At 34.4% G+C, this 20,302-nt stretch overlaps 1 protein-coding gene across 1 annotated transcript in view; it reads left to right on the forward strand.

Moving 5' to 3' along the window:
* ASCC3 (activating signal cointegrator 1 complex subunit 3) overlaps nt 1-20,302 on the forward strand; it is a 317,774-nt gene that overhangs the window by 225,220 nt on the left and 72,252 nt on the right. The window contains exons 31-36 of the mRNA XM_007469886.1: nt 2,063-2,200; nt 2,288-2,408; nt 3,342-3,474; nt 7,300-7,425; nt 18,128-18,239; nt 18,437-18,571. Of these exons, the coding sequence (XP_007469948.1) occupies nt 2,063-2,200; nt 2,288-2,408; nt 3,342-3,474; nt 7,300-7,425; nt 18,128-18,239; nt 18,437-18,571 (765 nt within the window). The remainder of the gene's footprint in view (nt 1-2,062; nt 2,201-2,287; nt 2,409-3,341; nt 3,475-7,299; nt 7,426-18,127; nt 18,240-18,436; nt 18,572-20,302) is intronic.

The following is a 20,302-nucleotide window of genomic DNA, read 5'->3' on the forward strand; positions in this document are numbered from 1 at the left end:
TTTCCCACATAAAAAACTTGGAAAACTTTTCCAACCATTGAAAATAAAATTAGTAAGAATGAAAACAGCTGGAATGCTTCAGTATATGAATATGTTTGTCTTTTTTTTTTAATTGGGGTATAATTGATTTACAACGTTGTGTTAGTTTCAGATGTACAGTAAAGTGAATCTGTTATACAAATACATATATCTACTCTTTTTTTAGATCCTTTTCCCATATAGGCCATTACAGAGTATTGAGTAGAGTTCCCTGTGCTATACAGTAGGCCCTTGTTACTTATCTATTTTATGTATAGTAATGTGTATGTGTCAATCCCAATCTTCGAGTTTACCCCTCCCCCCTGAATATGTTTGTCTTATGCATTTTTACCAAAATGGCAGCAGCCACCTGAAGTTTCTCTAGATGGAGATTTTGTGAACTGTTTACTGGTTTATGCAGAGCCAGGAGCATAAGTGTATTGCAGGTATACTTGTGTATATTCGAGGTGATTAATAATAGAAGGCAAAAAGGAAATGAAGTCTGAAAATAATGTCAGTCTTCCAACTTCTATCTCAGTCTTCAGGCATATAATAGTTATACATGTATTGATGCCTACTTCCAAGTTCCTTCTCCATTGTTGTTTACTGATGTGGTCATGAAGCTGTAGACATAACTAAAACATGTCCTTCTTCTGAATGCTCATATATTCTCAAACCACTTGGTTTCTGCATTTCTGCCCTCAGGGAGTTGCCTAAAAAGGTTCCCAGGCTGCACCTAGTGTCGTCATCTTCTTTAGGGACAAGTAGAGGTCTATCATTAAGCAGAAAGAGATTGGGTTTTCTGTTTAGTTCTTTACAGGAAGTAAGTTTTGTAAGAAAATAAGATTTGCTCCTTGTTGCCATAAAATCTGTGTTGCATTAAGAATTTTCCATGTAGAATGAAAAGTGATAGAATATTCTGAGAGTATATATGAAATATGTTTCAGAAACTGTTTACACATATAAAATCCAATGAGCTAAACTGAGGCTGGAGATGCAATCTGTTTTAAAATGCAAAAACTGGAATGTATAAGAATTCTGAATAGTAAAGTTAGCATTTAAAATAAGTAAGGTAAGGAATTACTTTACCAATATTGCTAGAATAATTATTTAGGAAAAATAAACTTAGATTTCTACCATACTTTCTATTACAAAATTACAAGTTAATTATTTAAATGTAAAAATAAAACTATAACAGAAGTTAAAGGAATAGTAAGTGAATATGTATTTGATCTCAAGATGAGGAAAAGTTTTCTAAGCAAAAAAAAAATAAGGGACCGATTTAAAATTTTAAGTCTGTAAAGTAAAAAAAGTTAAATAAATAAAACGAAGTACTTATAAAACTGGATGAAAGTTTATACCATGTGATGGACAAGGGGTTGATACCCTTAATACATAAAGAGCTATCACAAACCGAAAAGAAAAAAGGCTACTCAATAACAGAAAGATAATTTACCAAAAAATCAAACAGTAAATATGAAAAGTATTTAACTGAACTGTTGATTAAAGAAATGAGAAGTAAGCAAAAGTATATACCAGTTTGATTTTTTAAATGAAGAACCTGAGGCTCAGAGAACGTATGTGACTTGCCCCCGGGTCACTAAGTTCAGTGAGAAAGCCTAAATTTGAATGACTACTCTTTGGTAGGATTATGACTGATTTTTCCCATTAATTTTTTGTCCATACTTTCTAAATCTTTATCACTGAGGCAAAAAATAGAGGTATTTTCTGTAACAAGACCAACACAGACACCGAAACATTTTAGGCAGTATTACAGCCTTTTAGTAGTTGTTACTCAATAAGGGGTAATGAGTACAGATTTTTTTCCTTGATGCATAAAATTAAAGGGGATAACATTTACATTTTAATTAATTTACAGTATACATTCTCACTAAGTAGATACTCTTTTCAACTAATTTAACTTTAATCATAACTGCAAATGGGACCTATATTTTTATGCCCACATAGCATAAGAATTCAAAAAACAAAATGAAAAATATGAAGCTAATGCACCTACATCTTGTAATTGTGTTTTTATTTGCAGATGGAGAATATCATTGGCACAGTAAGAGATTCCAACCTGAAGCTGACACTTGCTTTCGGAATAGGAATGCATCATGCTGGACTACACGAGAGGGACAGAAAAACAGTAGAGGAACTATTTGTAAATTGTAAAGTTCAGGTAATTTTCTTCCATGAACAGATATTTTTAAAGTAACTTAAAAGTTGTATTTTAGTTAGATATAAGATATTATCTTTTATTTTTTAGGTTCTTATTGCTACAAGTACATTAGCCTGGGGTGTAAACTTTCCAGCTCATTTAGTAATTATTAAAGGAACAGAATATTATGATGGAAAAACAAGACGATATGTGGATTTTCCCATTACAGGTAATATTTTTAAATTTTCAAATACATTAAACGTCTATTTTAGCATTAATAATTTGAATTTGCATGAATTAAATTTTAGAGAATTGGTCACATGTCAGTGTTGAACAAATTGTAAATTTTTTGTTTCCAGTAAAAATATTACTCCAAAGTATTAAACCATTTTATGTACTTTTACTTATCCAACGTGTTAATGAATGTCAAAGACACAAGTAATTGTTTTAAATTTATAAATAGATAAAAGTACTGATTAGTAGGAATTAGTGACTTAATAAGTTATAATTAAACATTATGTTTAATTTTAAATCTCCCTCACTAGACATGATATTTCCTACAGGACTTCTAGAACCAAAGCACTTGTTGCTATAACTTGTACATGAACAGTCTATTAACATATTCTAAAACTTGATAAAAGCATTTTCAGTGAGTTTTGAACAGGAAAATATGCCAAATGTGTATTTCAACTCAATGAATGCATATAAAATGTGTATCATTTCTCAATCATTACTTACCTCAGAGACTCCTGCAGTATAAAAGAAAAATTTTATACAGTGGATGGGAAGAAGAGGAGGCCTAAGTGGATCCATTATTCATGGGGAAAAATAAGCAAATGACTCTGCTGAAGAGGTTTTCCTATATAAGAGTTATATAGTTATAACTCTTAAATAGCATTTTTAAATATTTACCTAAAGGAATCTTTGATCTTTCTTACTTTTACACACTGTAAGACTCTTTTGGGGACTCAATTTTCTGTCATAGTGAATTAATTATTTAATTATTAGGGAACTCAGTAGTAGGCATCAGAGAGAGCATCCCTGGTCTTAAAATACTTCTCTCTCTTTTATTTTGTTGTGTTGTAGAAACATGCCATAATCCATCAATATTTCTTGTGCTACATGCCACACTGCAGAATACCTCTTGTTCTCTTTCTTGTAGATGTACTCCAGATGATGGGGCGTGCTGGGAGGCCTCAGTTTGATGACCAAGGCAAAGCTGTAATTCTGGTTCATGACATAAAGAAAGACTTTTACAAAAAATTTCTTTATGAACCTTTCCCTGTAGAGTCAAGGTAAGTTTTGCTGTAAATTAATTTAAATGGATTATGTCATAGCAGGTTGATATTTTTGTGCTGACATTGTATTAGATGAAAATCAGTAAAACTTCTAGTTCAAAAGAATTATTTGAAGTGAAACAATACATTTATCACAGTAAGACAACATTAAATTATAATTTTCACTATAAAAGAAAAACACGCTGTTTAAAAGAAGCAGTGAAGGGACTTCCCTGGTGGCGCAGTGGTTAAGAATCCACCTGCCAATGCAGAGGGCACGGGTTCGAGCCCTGGTCCAGGAAGATCCCACATGCCACGGGGCAACTAAGCCCAGTGCGCCACAACTACTGAGCCTGCACTCTAGAGCCTGCGAGCCACAACTATGGAGCCCGTGTGCCACAACTACTGAAGCCCACATGCCTAGAGCCCATGCTCTGCAACAAGAGAAGCCACTGCAATGAGAAGCCAGAGCACCGCAACGAAGAGTAGCCCCCACTCGCCTCAACTAGAGAAAGCCCTCACGCAGCAACAAAGATGCAACGCAGCCAAAACTAAATTAATTACTTAATTAATTAATTTATTTTTAAAAAAATAAGCAGTGAAGTACATTGTTCAGTCACACTGACTCTGGAGCAAGACAACCTGGGTTCATATTTGAGCTCTCCTCACTTATTTGCTTGATCTTGAGAAAGTTATTTAAATCCTCAATGCCTTAGTGCACTGACTGTAAGATGGAGATAGCAGCAATACTGGCCATCTCATAGGGTACTTGTACTGATCAAATGTATCATGCTTGGAACTGTGTCTGGCACATAGTAAGCATTTACTAAAGTGTTAGTTTGGTGTGTGTTTTTGTAGAATAGTCTATAAATAAATATCCAAAATAAAGGGATTGGTAATGAATAATTCAGGCTAGTGGCCAGTTTCAGAATTATCACATACTTCTTTGTGGATCCAGTAACTACCACCTCTTTGATGAAGTCTCCTCATTTTCTCAGCTGAAAATAATCTTTTGTCTGTCAGATTTATACATTTTTCATTCCTAACATTTATCACTTGCTACCTTTTATCATAGTCTTCTTTAATATACTGAATCACCTTTGCCATATTCTAACTGCAAAGGACAAAATATATTTCTAATTTATACTGTAAATAGTTATTGAGTTTTTTACTGTGTTAGAAGTTCTAATGTTCCTTTATTTTTTAATTTGGAAAATATAAAAACATTTAATATTGTGGGAGATAGCTAACATTGTGCTGAGAGAAAATTTATGACCATAAATATATGTATTTTAAAAGAAACAGTGAAGGGCTTCCCTGGTGGCGCAGTGGTTAAGAATCCGCCTGCCAGTGCAGGGGACACGGGTTCGATCCCTAGTCCAGGAAGATCCCACATGCTGCAGAGCAACTAAGCCCGTGCACCACAACTACTGAGCCTGCGCTCTACAGCCCACGAGCCACAACTACTGATCCCACATGCCAAGAGCCTGTGCACCGCAACAAGAGAAGCCACAACAATGAGAAGCCCGCGCACCGCAACAAAGAGTAGCCACCACTCGCCACAACTAGAGAAAGCCTGCGCACAGCAACAAAGATCCAACACAGGCAAAAATAAAAACAAATAAATAAATAATTTTTAAAAAAGAAAAGAAAAGAGTGAAAAATGAATTATCTGAATATGCATCTCAAGAATTTGAAAAAAAATTAGCAAATTGAACTCAAAGAAAGGAGAAGATAGAAAGATAAGAGAAAGAATTAATGAATTGAAACCAAACATACATTAGAAAAAAATCAACAAAGCCAGATGTTGGTTCTTTGAAAAGAGGAATAATACTGATAAACCTTTACGTCTGGTCAAGAGAAAAGAGAGAAGGAACAGCGCAATATCAGGATACAAAAGAAATCTAAAAGGTAATAAGATATTATGAAAAAATTTATGCAAATTTTAAATTTTAGATCAAATGGTAGAATGCTTTTTTAAAAAAATTACTAAAACTGACACAAAAAGAAATGGAAAATTTAAATAGCCTCTTATCTATCAAAGCAATTGTATCTGAAATTTAAAATCTTTCCACAAAAATTTGCTGACCCAGACGTTCCACTAGTGAATTCTTTATAACATTTAAGGAAGAAATTGAACTCATGAAATTAAACATGAACCCTTCCTGTAATAGTCGAAAAGATAGGACTATTTGCCAACTTATTTTATGAGAATAGAATAACCTTGGTTCCAAAACCTGAAAAATTTACAAGGAAGGAATGTAACAGAGCTGTGTCTCTCATGAATATAGATGTAGAAATCCTAAATAAAACATGAGTAAATCAAATCTAACAATGTATAAAAAGATAACATATTACAACTAATTACAATATTAGTGCAAAGATGACTTATTACTTGAAAATAAATATAATTCACCACGTTAGCAGGAAAATATGAGAAAAATTATATGATTATCTCATAGATATAAAAAAAAGCGTTTGGTGAAATTCCATACCCATTAATTATAAAAACTCTTAGCCAACAGGAATATAAGGGAATGTTCTTAATCTGATAAAGAGTCTCTACTAAAAATCTGCTGCAAACATCATGATTAATGATTCAGTATTGAAAGCTTTCCCTTTGAGATAGGAAATGACACAGGGATGTTGTTTTCACCACTGCCAGTAAGCGTTGTGCTAGAGATCCAAGCCACTTCATTAAGGTAAAGCAAAGAAATAAAAGTCAAAATATCCTTCTGAGCAAGAGGAGTGACTAAAAAGCATAAAAGGAAGACTTCTGGGGCGCTGGTAATGCTTGATCTTGGTGGTGGTTACACAGATGTGTTCACATTGTGAGTATCACTTGAGTTGTACATGTATAATTTATGTAATTTTTTTCTATATGTACTTCAGTAAAAAGTTAATTAAAAGTTTAAATGTGTACCTTGGTATGACTACTATTAATATTTTATTTCTGCAGAGTACATATACAGAAGTTATATGTTAACTTCTCTGTTAATGGGCATTTAGAGAGTTTCTAGTTTTTAACTCTTAGGTATATTGCTGCAGTGAAGTATTTTGCTTCCCTATCCTAACCAATAAATGTTTCCCTATCAGGTGATAATGAAAAAGTGAAATTGCCGGGTCACGGTGATTGTTCAAATATATATTGTCAAATTGCCCTCCAAGTTAGCTATGTGGATTTATACTCTGCCACTGGTGACTGGAGAGTAATATCGCAACTTTTTTTTCATTCAATTTATTATGGCCATTTTCTCATATCCTTAAAAACATCCTTTGCAAAAACTGTTTTTTAATACCTGCATATTGTTCCATGTATCATAATTTACGTGGCCTTTTCTTTTGGACATTGCTTCCCTTTTTTTGTAATTGATGTAAGAAACTGAAATGAACATTCTGTTATGCCAGTCTTTCAACACATCTGATCATCTCTGTATATTCCACAACACCTAGCACATTTACGTCTTATATGACTGAACTTAATATTCACTGAATGAATGAAGGGAGTATCCTTGCTCTATCCTAACCATCCCTCCTTTCTTACCAACTCTCCTTTCATCTGCCTCAGTGACTCTTCTCTGCTCTCCAAGGCGTATCGTCCCTCGTCTGCTCTTACCTCGGCTCTCATCTTTTCCTCCTGAAAGTTATTAGCTCCCTTCCTGTCAGCCTGTGTTTATTTCCACCTAGCAATTTATTTCCCCAAAATTATATACAAAAGATACAAATTACACAAAACATTTGTTCTGTATCCTGGAACATCAAATCTGAGTCTTGACTATGTGAGGAAAAATTGTTTTTCATTTAATGTTCATGTATGTTTCCCATGTCTTGTTCACTCTGTAGCTTATTAGGAGTGCTCTCTGACCATTTAAATGCAGAGATTGCTGGTGGTACAATAACATCTAAGCAAGACGCAATGGATTATATCACCTGGACTTACTTTTTCCGACGTCTTATCATGAACCCCAGGTAAGTGTGGGGCAAGTATTTTTCTGTTTTGCACTAAAATATGTTTGAAGGTAATCATCTCTAAATTCAGGTACCTAACAAAAATGCCAGAACATTGGACATCCTAGGTATAGGAATTTGCCCAGAGAATCAGATAATATCTCTGATATGTTCACAATGTATTGTGATATATTAGAAAATAATTGTGTGCATTTTATTAGCTTATTTTAATTAACTTAGAATGTTCTCAAGGAGTTCGCTCCGTAGTTAAGGAGACAAGACACCGGACGTCATTAAGAAATGTGATCAATTAAGTTACATGGTAGTGGCTGACTTGGGTGCAGTTGGAATCCAGAGAAGGATAAGGCCTGTGAAATTGTAGGGGGAAGAATTTGTGAGGCATTTGTAAAGGTTAATAAGAACCCAGCAAGATGAAATAAAATTGGGGGAGTTGTGATGGAGTATCTTTTTACTCCAGGCAGGATAGATTGTATCTTCATTCAGCACCTGTTTATCAAATATTATACTAAACATTGAAGCATGAGGATGAGTGTATATCATCCCTTATCTTCAAGGGCTGATCTTGTAATGTGGAGATGGACATAAATGATTGCAGTGTAAATCGTAAGTGCTCTAACAGACTGTATTTAAGCCTGTGAGAGTGAAAGCTTCACAGACGAAGTGATACTTCACCCAGAGCTCGAATCTGGAACAGAAGTGGAAAAGGTGGAAGGCACGAAAATACTAGATGCGCGGAGGCCCTCAGTGCTTGAAAGAGTCTCTAGAGAATGCCAGAAGTCACATGTAAAGCTTAGAGTGTGAGGCAAGAAGATTTTCTTGCCTAGAAAGTGGACCAAGCACCAGAGAGTAAAGGGTCTGTATGCCATGCTAAGGGGTTTGCATCTGATCCTATTGGCTGTGGTTGGAAGTTTTTAAATATAGTTTAGCATCACCAAATTAGGTTTTTGTTATTTTTGTTGTTTCCTTTGTACTTTTTGAGCCCTTCACCCATTTCTACCACCCCCACCCCCCCCTCTGGCAACTACCAGTCTGTTCTTTGGTGTTTTGTTTTGTTTTGTTTTTAGATTCTGTGCATAAGAGAAATCATATGCTATTTGTCTTTCTCTGTTTGACTTATTTCACTTAGCATAATATCCTAGCGGTCCATCCATGTTGTTTCCAAGGCATGTTTACATTTTATTTATTTATTTATTTATTTATTTATTTATTTATTTATTTATGGCCACGTTGGGTCTTCGTTGCTGCGCACGGGCTTTCTCTAGTTGCGGCGAGCGGGGGCTACTCTTCATTGCGGTGCGTGGGCTTCTCATTGCGGTGGCTTCTCTTGTTGCAGAGCATGGTCTCTAGGCGCATGGGCTTCAGTAGTAGTGGCTTGCAGGCTCAGCAGTTGCGGCTCACAGGCTCTAGAGCACAGGCTCAGTAATTGAGGTGCACGGGCTTAGTTACTTAGCAGCATGTGGGATCTTCCTGGACCAGGGCTCAAACCCATGTTCCCTGCATTGGCAGGCGGATTCTTAACCACTGTGCCACCAGGGAAGTCCCTACATTTTTTATGGCTGAGTAAGAGTCCATTCTTTGTCTGTACCACAATTTCTTTATTCATTCATCCATTCATGGACACTTAGGTTGTTTCCTTATTCTGGCTATTGTAAACTGCTGCAATGAACATGGGGGTGCATATATCTTTTCAAATTAGTGTTTTCGTTTTCTTCTAATAAATACTGGCTTTGTTTCAGTACTTGCAGCACTGTGGTAGGGAATGAGCTAGAATGGGGAAATATTTATATCAGGGAGACCAGTTAGGATGCTTTTTAACAATAGGGCAAAGACACATAGGACCTTAACAGATGCAGGGGGAATGGAAGGAGGCCAAAGGTGAGGGACATTCCTGATATGAGTAAGAAGAAATATTAAACCATTGTTAAGATCTTGAACAGAGAGATCATGATGAAAATGATGAAATGAATTTACTAAATCTTACCAGTTGGTACTTTAAGAAATTTCTTTCTCTTCAGCCAACATTTCCACTTACATACGTAGGAGTTTAAGAATATGGTGATGTTTTGCTCAGTTCCGCAACTGTATTAGCCCTCTGGATTAGGTACAAAATTTCATTTGGGAAAATGACTACAAAATTAATGAGATAGTCTTACAGTACCACAAATTTTCCATAGTAAACAGATCACAGATTAGCATTCTTGAATCATACAATGGGATAGACTTTACATGTACTCTAGTCCAACCTTCTTGTTTGGTATTGAAGAAATGGAGGCTGGAAACTTAAGTGACTTGTCCTGTATCCCATAACTACTTTGTGATAAAGCTAGAACTTAAAAACGTAAGTTTTGTGAACTACTACTCTTCATGTTTTTGGAGGGAGAAGAATCATGGTGTATAACTGTAGATATATTCATTTTTCTTATATCACAAGAATGGAGGCAATTAATGTGATAGGAAGAGCTTTGACTTGGAATCAGAACACTGATTTTTGTATCAGCACTGCTTTTTAGAAACTGTGTGACCTTGATCGCTTTACCTCTCTTGGCTTCACTTTCTTCATCTGGAAAGTGAGTAATAGCCTACCTCCTTCACAGGGTCATGTTGGGAATCAAGTACACGAATTAAAGCCTCTCTAAGTTTTGTATTAATTATGAAAAACTTAATTAATGTTATTAGTGAGCTGTTATTCTTGTACTCCTTTCCAGTTGCTTTATTGGTCTATACCATCCTAAAGACTCTAGGGCATTTTCTGGCGGTACAGTGGTTAGGACTGCACACTTTCACTGCCAAGGGTGCGAGTTCAATCCCTGGTCAGGGAACTAAGATCCCACAAGCTGCATGGCCCAGCCAAAAAAACAAAAAAGACTCTAGTTTAGAGACTTAGAACCTAATCATTTCTGTCAGCTTGTCTGATCAGCAAACAAGGGAATGATTCTCTGAGGCAAATTGAGTTCTTTTGCGAATTATAGTTCTTTATTGAATCCACAGATACACTGAATTTTGTGTGTGCGTCTTCTTTTCTTAATAAAAAATTTTAACTTTTCATTTTCAAACAATTTGAGATTTTTTTTAAATTGCAAGAATAGTGCAAACAGGCACTGCGTACCCTTCATCCAGCTTCCTCAAGTGTTAACATCTTACATGACTGTAGTACAGTCATCCAAACCAGGAAATTTACATTTATGCAATACTGTTAAGTAATCTACAGCCTTCATTCACATTTCATTAGTATTTCCACTAATGTCCCTTTTATGGTGAAGACCCAATTTAATAGTATCCTGCATTCCATTTAGTTGTTCTGCCTCCTTAATTCATTTCAATCTGTGACATTTCCTCAGTCTTTCTTTGTCTCTCATAACCTTGACACTTTAGAGGAACCCTGGCCAATTATTTTGTAGAACATCCTTCAATTTGGGTTTGTCTGAAGTTTTCTCATCCCTGAATTCAGGTTCTGCCTTTTGGGGCAAGAAGATTGTAGAAGTGATGCTGTGCTATTTTCAGTGCATAATATTAGGAAGTTCTTCTCTAGAGATCCCTTCTGTATTTAAAATATCACTTGTCTGTGAAAGACCCGAAATAAGTTATTCCAGCTGTTCCCCATCCCAAGGTACAGTCTTATTTCTCCACCTGCCTTCTGAATGTTGCCACATGGACTTCCCACCATCATTTCAAATTCAACATGTCTAAAACTGAATCAGATATCAAAATTTTGCTCTAATATCACTTTCTTAGCTTTGTTAATGTTATCACTCTGCATCTACTTATGTTGACTTCAAATATCAAATTTGCTTTTTAATTTTTCTCCTCCCTTAATTTCCTTAGTTCTTTACCTGCTTAATCTTCTTTTAGTCTATCCTCAATCTAGCCTGATTTGCAAACTGTCCGAGAATATTGATCAGAAATTAAATGTATTGGAGACGGGAACTAGATAAGTGGTGCTTAGTAGACATAGAATAAGTGTTGACACCTGAACAAAGACTTGAAAGAAGTAAGAAGGTTGGCCACATGAATATCTAGCGAACAACATTTCAGGCCAAGGGAACGGGAGAAGTTCTAAAGCAGGCACATCTGGTGTGTTGAAGGCGCAACAAGAAGAAGGTGTAGCTGAAGTGGAATAAGCGTGGGGGGGAGAGTAGTAGGAGATAAAGCTAGAGATGTGGGCGGCCAGTGGTCATACTGGTCATGTGGGAGCTTAGACACCATGATAGGGACTTTGATTTTTATTCTGGGCGAAATGAGAACCATTGTAGGTTTTCAGTCAGCGGGCTGACAGGATCTATTCATACCGTTAAAAAGGCCAATTATAATCATAAATGTTATAAATAATTTAAACTTCCCTATTGAAAGACAGAAATTCTCAGATTTACTTTTTTTAATCCCACTAAAAATGATTTATAAGCAACATATCAAATCAAAATGATATAGAAAAGTAGAAAATTGGGCATTGAAAGAAGACCTGAAGGAGAGTACCAAAGAGAAACCAATAACTACAGAATTAAAATCAGACAAAATGAGATGCAAGGCAATAAAGATTAAAAAGGACAATGAAGAATGGTTATATTGATAACAAGTACAATCACTAAAAGTTATAGTAGATTATAAATTTTTAGATAACTAGAAATATAGCATCAAATATATATAAAGCAGGGCTTCCCTGGTGGCGCAGTGGCTGAGAGTCCGCCTGCTGATGCAAGGGACATGGGTTCGTGCCCCGGTCTGGGAGGATCCCACATGCCATGGGCCATGGCCGCTGAGCCTGCGCATCCAGAGCCTGTGCTCCGCAACGGGAGAGGCCACAACAGTGACAGGCCTGCGTACTGCAAAAAAATATATACATATACCATGTACTAGACTACAAAGAGCAGCTCACTGTATTTCAGAATGTGGAGATCATAAGGCTACATTCTCACAGTGTAATGCAATAAAAGCAGACATAAACAAGAGAAAGGATGGCAATAAAATCTAACTGCTTGGCATTTAACTACTTTTATTCTAGTGAAAGATGAAAATTTTTTTAAATAGGTATAGGCTAGAACTATACAAAAATAAAAATGTTTTAGGACAAAACCTATGAATTTTAATCAACGCACAGTTCCAAGGAACATTCATATCTTTAGGACACCTACAGGAAAGCATGAATGCTTGAAAATAATTAAATATCCGTCTCAAGAAACTAGAAGAACATTAGCAAAAGCAAATACAAGAAGAATATATAAAAATAAAAATTTAAGTTAACAAAATGGGAAACAAAAACTACGCTAATATTATTTGTTATGGTGTCTGCTGTATTTGAGATGCTGTTTCAAGAGCCTAACTCATTTAGTACTGTTATGACCCCCATTTTATAAATGAAGAAACTGAAGCACAGGGAGATTAAGCAGCTTGCCCACAATCAGGCAGGTCTGAGTGACAGAGGCAGAACTACTGATAGAATCCAGGCATTCTGGTTCCAGAGGCCACATTCTTCATCCCTGAGCCCATTATCAGGTCCAGAATTCAAATATCCATACTTTATCTCCAGATCTCTTTTCAGTGCTGTGATGGAAAATGTGTTCTCTTTGGAAACCATACCATACTAATTCTGAATGTATAATACTTTTGTTCGTTTGATGCAAAAAAAAAAATTGTCATTTTTAATATCTATACCTTTACATCTGGATAAAAATGGGAAAACGTGTCTAAATAAGGTTTAACAAGTTACATATTTTACTTAGTCTGCTGTAGCATGCCCTGCAATTTTCTTTCTGATTGGCCCTTATATCTTTTTATTATTGTCTGTGTTAAAATCACCTATACACAAAGCTAGAAGCAAAGAAAGGCACAGGAAATTGGTACACTTTTTCTACTTATTTGTAGATCTCGTAAAAGTTTTAAGAAACCTAAAATCATTGTCTCAAATGAAGAGCTTGTGTTATATGTAGTTTTAATATATACTTCATGCTTCCTGTCATTCAGTGCCATAAATTGAGATTTGACTTTTCTTTGGGTGGGAGGGTCTTGTATACACACATATGTGCATGCATGTATGTATAACAAGGAAAAGCTGAAGTTTATTTAAAATACAAAGGGCAAAGACCACTCTCAAAATACAGTCACATATAGGTAAATAAATATGACCCAATTCTCCAACCCCCTTCATTTAATCATATTACTGTAAAGTGTCCCCCCAACACCACCACCAAAAATAAAATTTATGTTGAGAAAGATTTCAGTTCCTGGTTGTTCTCTGTATATCCTTAAGTTTTTGATATGCATGTATATGCAAATATATGTATGCTTATAAAGATACATATTTATATGTATAAATATATATGTAGACACACATACATATATACATTAGTTCATTCAAATATATATAAACACATGTATTGGTGCATCATGAAATCTAATATATTTCAAATTGAGTTCTGGATTCAATTTGTATGTTCAATTTTACTCTCTGTTTTCCCCTGAGAAAGCTTCTAAATAATTCTAGGGCAAAAAAATGTTGTGGTAGTTTCAGCTGTCCCTGCAACCACTTTCATTATTTGTGTCATTATTACTGCTGCATAATCTGAACATAAAAAAACATGGTGCTGTAACAAATGACTTCCCAGTACTGACAGTTATAGCAGCAGCATTTCAATACTGATGAAAAATTTCCCAGCGAGGTCTCTGGCCAGGTTTACATAAACCAAACAGGAAATAGCTGCCACTATTCACATTAAATCCAAACTGTTTGGTGTAACTTTATCTATGTTTTACATTACAATAAAATCTCTTTCATTTTCAGCTGGTGAAATCGCATCCTTATTAACGTTGGAAAAAGATAACTTGAAGTTTCATGTGTGATATTCTTGTTTGTCCTTTGATAAGATCTTTTAAAGATAATTTTTTAAAAGTTGTTTTACTTTTTGACTTTAAATTTAATGAACTTGGTAAAATTTTATGATAGGGAGAGGTTTGTTTATAATTTCTTCCCAGTGGACTGCTAATAGAAGTTAGCTTGTCTAGCCCATGTGCTAGATGCTGTCCGTATCAAACTGCCTTTGACTTTCACACCTCTCAGGGGACTAGTAATTGTTGTGTTCAAACAGCCTGTAATTGTGATCCCGCTGGCTTTCTCAGTATGCTTCTGGCTATTAGAATCATTAAACAACTCAGCACCTGTTAACAGCATTGTAAATATTCAACCCTGCTTGTGTGCAGGTTGAATCCAATATAGAGAAATCTTACAGAGCTCAGCCTCATAAATTAGGGCCTCTGACAAGTCAATTACTGTGAAACTGGGTTTCTCTGTGAAATAAATGAAATAGCATGCTGACAAAAAGGTAGGCTGTCTGTTTATGGCAAAGAGAAGATAATGACTTGACGATTCAATGCAGTGCGCGTGAAACTACATTGTATCCTTTATCCATAATTAAACAGTTGTATAATATTTCTGTTTTAATAACCAGTAAATTATAAATTTTCTACTGTGGAAAGTGCAAAATGAAGACAGACCTTTTTACTTAGCAGTTGCATGCTTTTTTCAAGTTAGTAAAGTGGTTATTGAAATTAATGATATGTAATTTTTTTAAGCTAAATGCTTATAATTGTTTAGGCTAGAAATTGCACAGTGACTGAAAAGTTTACATGTTAGAAGCAAAGGCCATATAATGCTACTAATGAAGATCATATAAATATAAACTCCATCCTTTATTCACAAAAGAAGTGTTAGAATATATTCTCTCTCAAAATTTTATGGGACCTAAAAAATAATTCCATTTACACTTAGTTTTATTACTTTATAGTGTCTTGTAAATTATACATCTAATTAAGATGTAGCAGTATACTTTCTTAAGGATTTGAAAATATTTATGTAACCTTAGAATCTCAGTTCAAATATTAACAAAGAATAATATTTGGTATAAATCAGTGAAGTCATACCACTAACAAAAATAGATGCATTTTAGTATTTGTGTTGGCTGCATGGGAGAAAGTTTTTTAATGATTGAGATTTTGCTGTTATATTTAAGAATGTAATATTTTAACTAGCCCTCTCTATTTTTAAAGTTGTCGCTTTTAAAAAATAAATAAAGTTATCACATATGCCAGAATATCTGAAGAAAACAATTTTAGGGATTTTTAAAATTCGAGATTACCCCCCCCAGATGTAATAAGGATAAAAGTTTTGATATTGAATAAATTGAATGTCAATTCGATTACTTAAATTGAGTTTTTCATTTCTCATATGCAAGTCAGTAAGAATGTTGGTGAGCATATTGAAAAAGAACAACTATATTAAGAAATAATCAGTGGAAGTTTTTAAAGTTATTCTGCTCAAAATATGCATTAATTTTTAGCAAGTCAGATTATGATATTTTAGTGTGGTCATCAGATAATTTGTTGCAGTCTCAGAGCCATGATTTTACTTGGTTTTTCTTTTCTTTTTTACAACTCACTGTAAATGTTTAAAAAATATTTACCCTGACTGTACTTTCTCTGGATAAAAGCCACAAAGTAGTCTAAAATTTTTTCCAATAGATGTAAATGAACAGGCTTCAGAAGGGATATTAGCCCATCAAAATATATCTTCTAAATACATAAAACAGTGAGTAAAATAATTATTAAAAAAAGAACCTATAATTTTTGGAGAAAAGTTTTTATCATTAATGGTTTTAAGTATTATTTGTTAAGTGTACCAAATTATTCATTTAAGCATAATATGGTAATGTTGGCATTCCAGTTATACTTATATGGGAATGGCTTATGGTGATCCATAGCAGCAACCATGAGATTTTTTGTTTTCAAATGGCCTAAGAAATTTATAGATGAAAATGGAATCATAACTTTTTGTTTTTCACGGTAATATTGTTTTCATAATGTCTTCCTTCTGTAATTTTAATTGCATAAAGAATAGCTTGATTCTTGCTCTGCAAATAGTACTTATTCAGTGTCCTGGGCACATTTTCACTGTTTTTTTTTCCATTTAGATATAACTTTATCAACTATATATTAGTCCAGACAGCTGAAAATCGTGTTGGAAAATTTATAGGCTTAGCAAGCCAAAAGAATGTGAAATATAAAGTAAGCACTTACATTGCAGAAAGTTTGGCTGATAAATTTCATTTGTTGGGGGAAAAAAATGAAAGACAAAAAAATATTGTTAATAATTTGAGACAGCTTTGGGGATCTGTCTCTTTTATGGAGCCTTAAATGTTCAGAATTTTTACTTTCACCTCTAATGCAGAATAAATTATTCTAACTATATACTCCTTCTCAGTCACAGTTCAGGATAAAGGAAATATTTTCTAATGGTTTCTAATGTTGGTTTTCCACCTTAACATATGTCTGGCTAGATAAACATTTTGTTTAAAGTAACAACAGCACTGATCTGTCTAGTATTTGTTCATTGATAAATATTGCTTTATTTTGGTTTATGAAAAGAACTTTTCCAGGAAGGGCAATAACTTCTCTACAGACTAAAATTTAAAGTAACTAATTCTCTTTTATGAGAATTAAAATCCTCAGCATATAACTATGATTTACAGTTATTTTCCCAAATAAATAACCTATTATTAATCCATACTCAGTGGAAACTCATATATTTGGTTGTACCTAGACTTTTGGGCTAACTTCTCTTTCTAGTGAAAATATATCCTGCCATGATTTAAGTCCTGCTTTTTCTGTTTTTAAATAAATTTTTATAGTATTGACCCCAAATCTTTCCCTTGGAAGAAAGGAAAAGAAAAAAAAATCACCATGCTTGGGAGACCTTTAGACCTCTCCCATTTGAGATTGTTAACACTTTCTTCCTCAGGCTGTGACCACCCGCTTCCTAGTCCTGTATAGATATAAATCCCTCGTGCTGGGTTTCAGTGATGAGAGTCTGTTCTCTGAGGCCACTTTCCACTCCTGTTCTTTGACTTGGGTAGAGGTAGAGCATGTAATTCTCCATGCTGACTAGTGGACAGGGTTCACACAACAGGAATTAGCAATCTGCCATGACTGTGAAGGCAGTCCCTCACCTCTTGGATCTTTTCCCAGACACGGATTCCTAGTGATCTTAGGGATTTGCCAAAAATCTCTTGGATTTACAGGGAGGAGCATTCAGGTGAATTGCATGTCCTTAGGTTTTTTACTCAGAAGATATATAGAGCTGAACCTATGTGTTTTCTGTATAGGTAAGCTTACTTACAATGCTTATTTTGTTAGCCTGATGATGTTCCTTCTAATCTTTAGAATATTTATTCCTTAAGCATTAGGGGAACAATTGACTAAATTTCCTAAAAGAACTCATCTGCCACCCAAATCAATTGTTCTTTGAGTTTTTTAATGTTACTGAGGATGAGATTTTACATAAAAAAGGGAATTATATATTTATATATAATATGCTTCTCACTTCTTCTAAATCTAGTATATAAGTTTAGTTTGCTGTAGATGTGTAAACTGAAATAATGTCAGTTTTAACACTGGAAAATTAGTATCTTTTTAATGTGCTGCTGAATTTTATCTGCTTATCTTACATATTTTTAACATATTGCCATTGTTCCTCAGTGTCAATAAACCTTAGTATGGGGATTTTGATCTGTAAAATGGAAATGGTAATTGCAATTGCTTTATTCCTTTGATTTGCTATAAATGGATTTTTTTTTAATTCTGAAAAGAATGAGGTGAAATTGAAGTGATGGTTTTAATAGGAAATATTTTGAAACAAATAATGACCTTGCTTGTTTTCTAGCTACTACAATTTGAGTGATGTGAGCCATGATTCTGTGAACAAGTTTCTGTCCAATCTGGTTGAGAAGTCCCTGGTTGAATTGGAACATTCCTACTGTATTGAGATGGGAGAGGTACGACTTGGTCATACACATTCCAATTGAAAAGATGGCCCAGCTTTTTAACAATAGGGCTTTTGCTTCTAATGATAACCAAAAATTGTAATGAAACAGTTGGAACAGCAACCTACAGTATGAATTATTAATTTTATGAGTATATACACTTCTATTGTACTTTTTATTTATGTTATTTTATATTTCTTTTGAAACAGGATAATCGGAGCATTGAACCACTGACATATGGCCGGATTGCCTCTTATTACTATTTAAAGCACCAAACAGTTAAAATGTTCAAGGAGCGTTTGAAGCCTGAATGTAGTACTGAAGAATTGCTTTCAATTCTAAGTGTGAGTTTCATGGTATTATTGCATTGTTTTTAATACATAGAGATTATATTTTATATATTTCATACCTTCACTTTTAATTTGGTTCTTAATTTGTTGCCATCTAGTTCCTCTTGAAATTTGGCAGAAACTGTTTATGAAGTTCCTTCTTCTGTCAAACACGATCACTACAAAGCAAATCTGGACTAAATTCCGCATAGATAAGATGACCGTGTAATTTATCATCCAAACTTGGGTCAGTCTGAGAATGGAATGGGGCACTATTGATATTTAAGCCAGGATAATAGGTATAAACTGGGCTCTCCTCAGCAGCCGGGTGATCTCCCTAGCCTTCAATGTAATAACCTCTCTGGATTATAGTTGAAAGCTTTTCTTATTGCTTTTTTTGGGTAATTCTTGTTGGAACTATGATGTTGCTGATGTTTCTTAACATAAGTTTCCACTTGATTAAGTTCTCTTAGAATTAATGCCAGAAAAGTTAACTCCTCCCATTCCCCCCTTCCAAAAAAAAATATACAATCAGATTTATCGCATGGTAAAAAACTATACTATGTTCATTTTGCTTTTTTGCCGAGAAGCTAAGAACTAAATTTAATATTGAAGTTAAAATTACTATTAGGAGTATCTTCTCCACTTCTTTCCTGCATATTATATATCCATTATTTTGTTGTTGTTGTTGGCTTTAAGTGTAATAATTTACCAGAAAACTTTGTTGGCACATTAATCAGGATATATGTTATAAGTAAATACTGTATTTTATTTTACCCCTCAGGTGTGTTGGTACTTTTTTTAAAAAGTTGAGACCCATTGGGCTATAATGTCTTTAAGGTCCTTCTCTTATAAATTCACTGATTCTGCTGTAGTTCACTTATTTATTAGCTTTTTTCCTACCTCTCCTATTGCTTTATCATTCTCAATAGACATCAGTATCCCATTCACAGTTTTCCAATTTTTCAGGGTTTTCCCTTTGAGAAACTAGTGTAGAGATTTTGCCTGTGGCATAGGGCCAAATACATTGTAATGAGTCAGAAAATATTTGTTCATGAATTGATGGACGGGTGGATGGATCCTGTATAAATCAGTTTTCTATTGTTTGCTCCATGGAAATGAGTAGAGGATTAAAGTATATGAGGCAGCTTTCAAGAAAATGATTTTGCTGTCAAATTAACAATTCATTTCTGAGGTAAGAATATTTTTTAAAAATTAAGAATCTCTTTTAGATTTCTAAGAATGAGGTTTTTATCATTTCCTAGACAGATATTCATCAAAACAGGATTTTTCTGGGGGGAAGACAGTAAAATAATGGTTAGTTAATTTCAGCAAGCATCTGAAACTAGTATCTGTTAGATTTAAGAATATAATGTTTCTTTCAGATTTACCTACCTTGATATATTTACCTAATTTAGTATTTTAAAGTACTTGGGAACACATAATAACAGCTAATACCTCTGAGCACTTTTCATGTGACAGGCCTATTCTAGGAACTTTACATTGATAAACTCATTTAATCCTAACAAAGCCACTCATTTGGTATTGATAACATCCCATTATTATTCCTATTTTAAAGAGTAACCAACTTGTCCAAGGTTGCACATCAAGTGATGTGCAGTCTAGCACCTTAGTATGCGTTCTTAACCACTGCACTGTGCTGCCTCTCATGGCCCTCCCTCCCTCTCTTTCTCTCTCTCTCTCTCTCTCTCTCTCTCTCTCTCTCTTTCTCTCTCTCTCTCTCAC

The sequence above is a fragment of the Lipotes vexillifer genome, unplaced genomic scaffold (assembly GCF_000442215.2).
Source record: "Lipotes vexillifer unplaced genomic scaffold, Lipotes_vexillifer_v1.1 scaffold2083, whole genome shotgun sequence".
Lineage (NCBI taxonomy): Eukaryota > Metazoa > Chordata > Mammalia > Artiodactyla > Lipotidae > Lipotes > Lipotes vexillifer.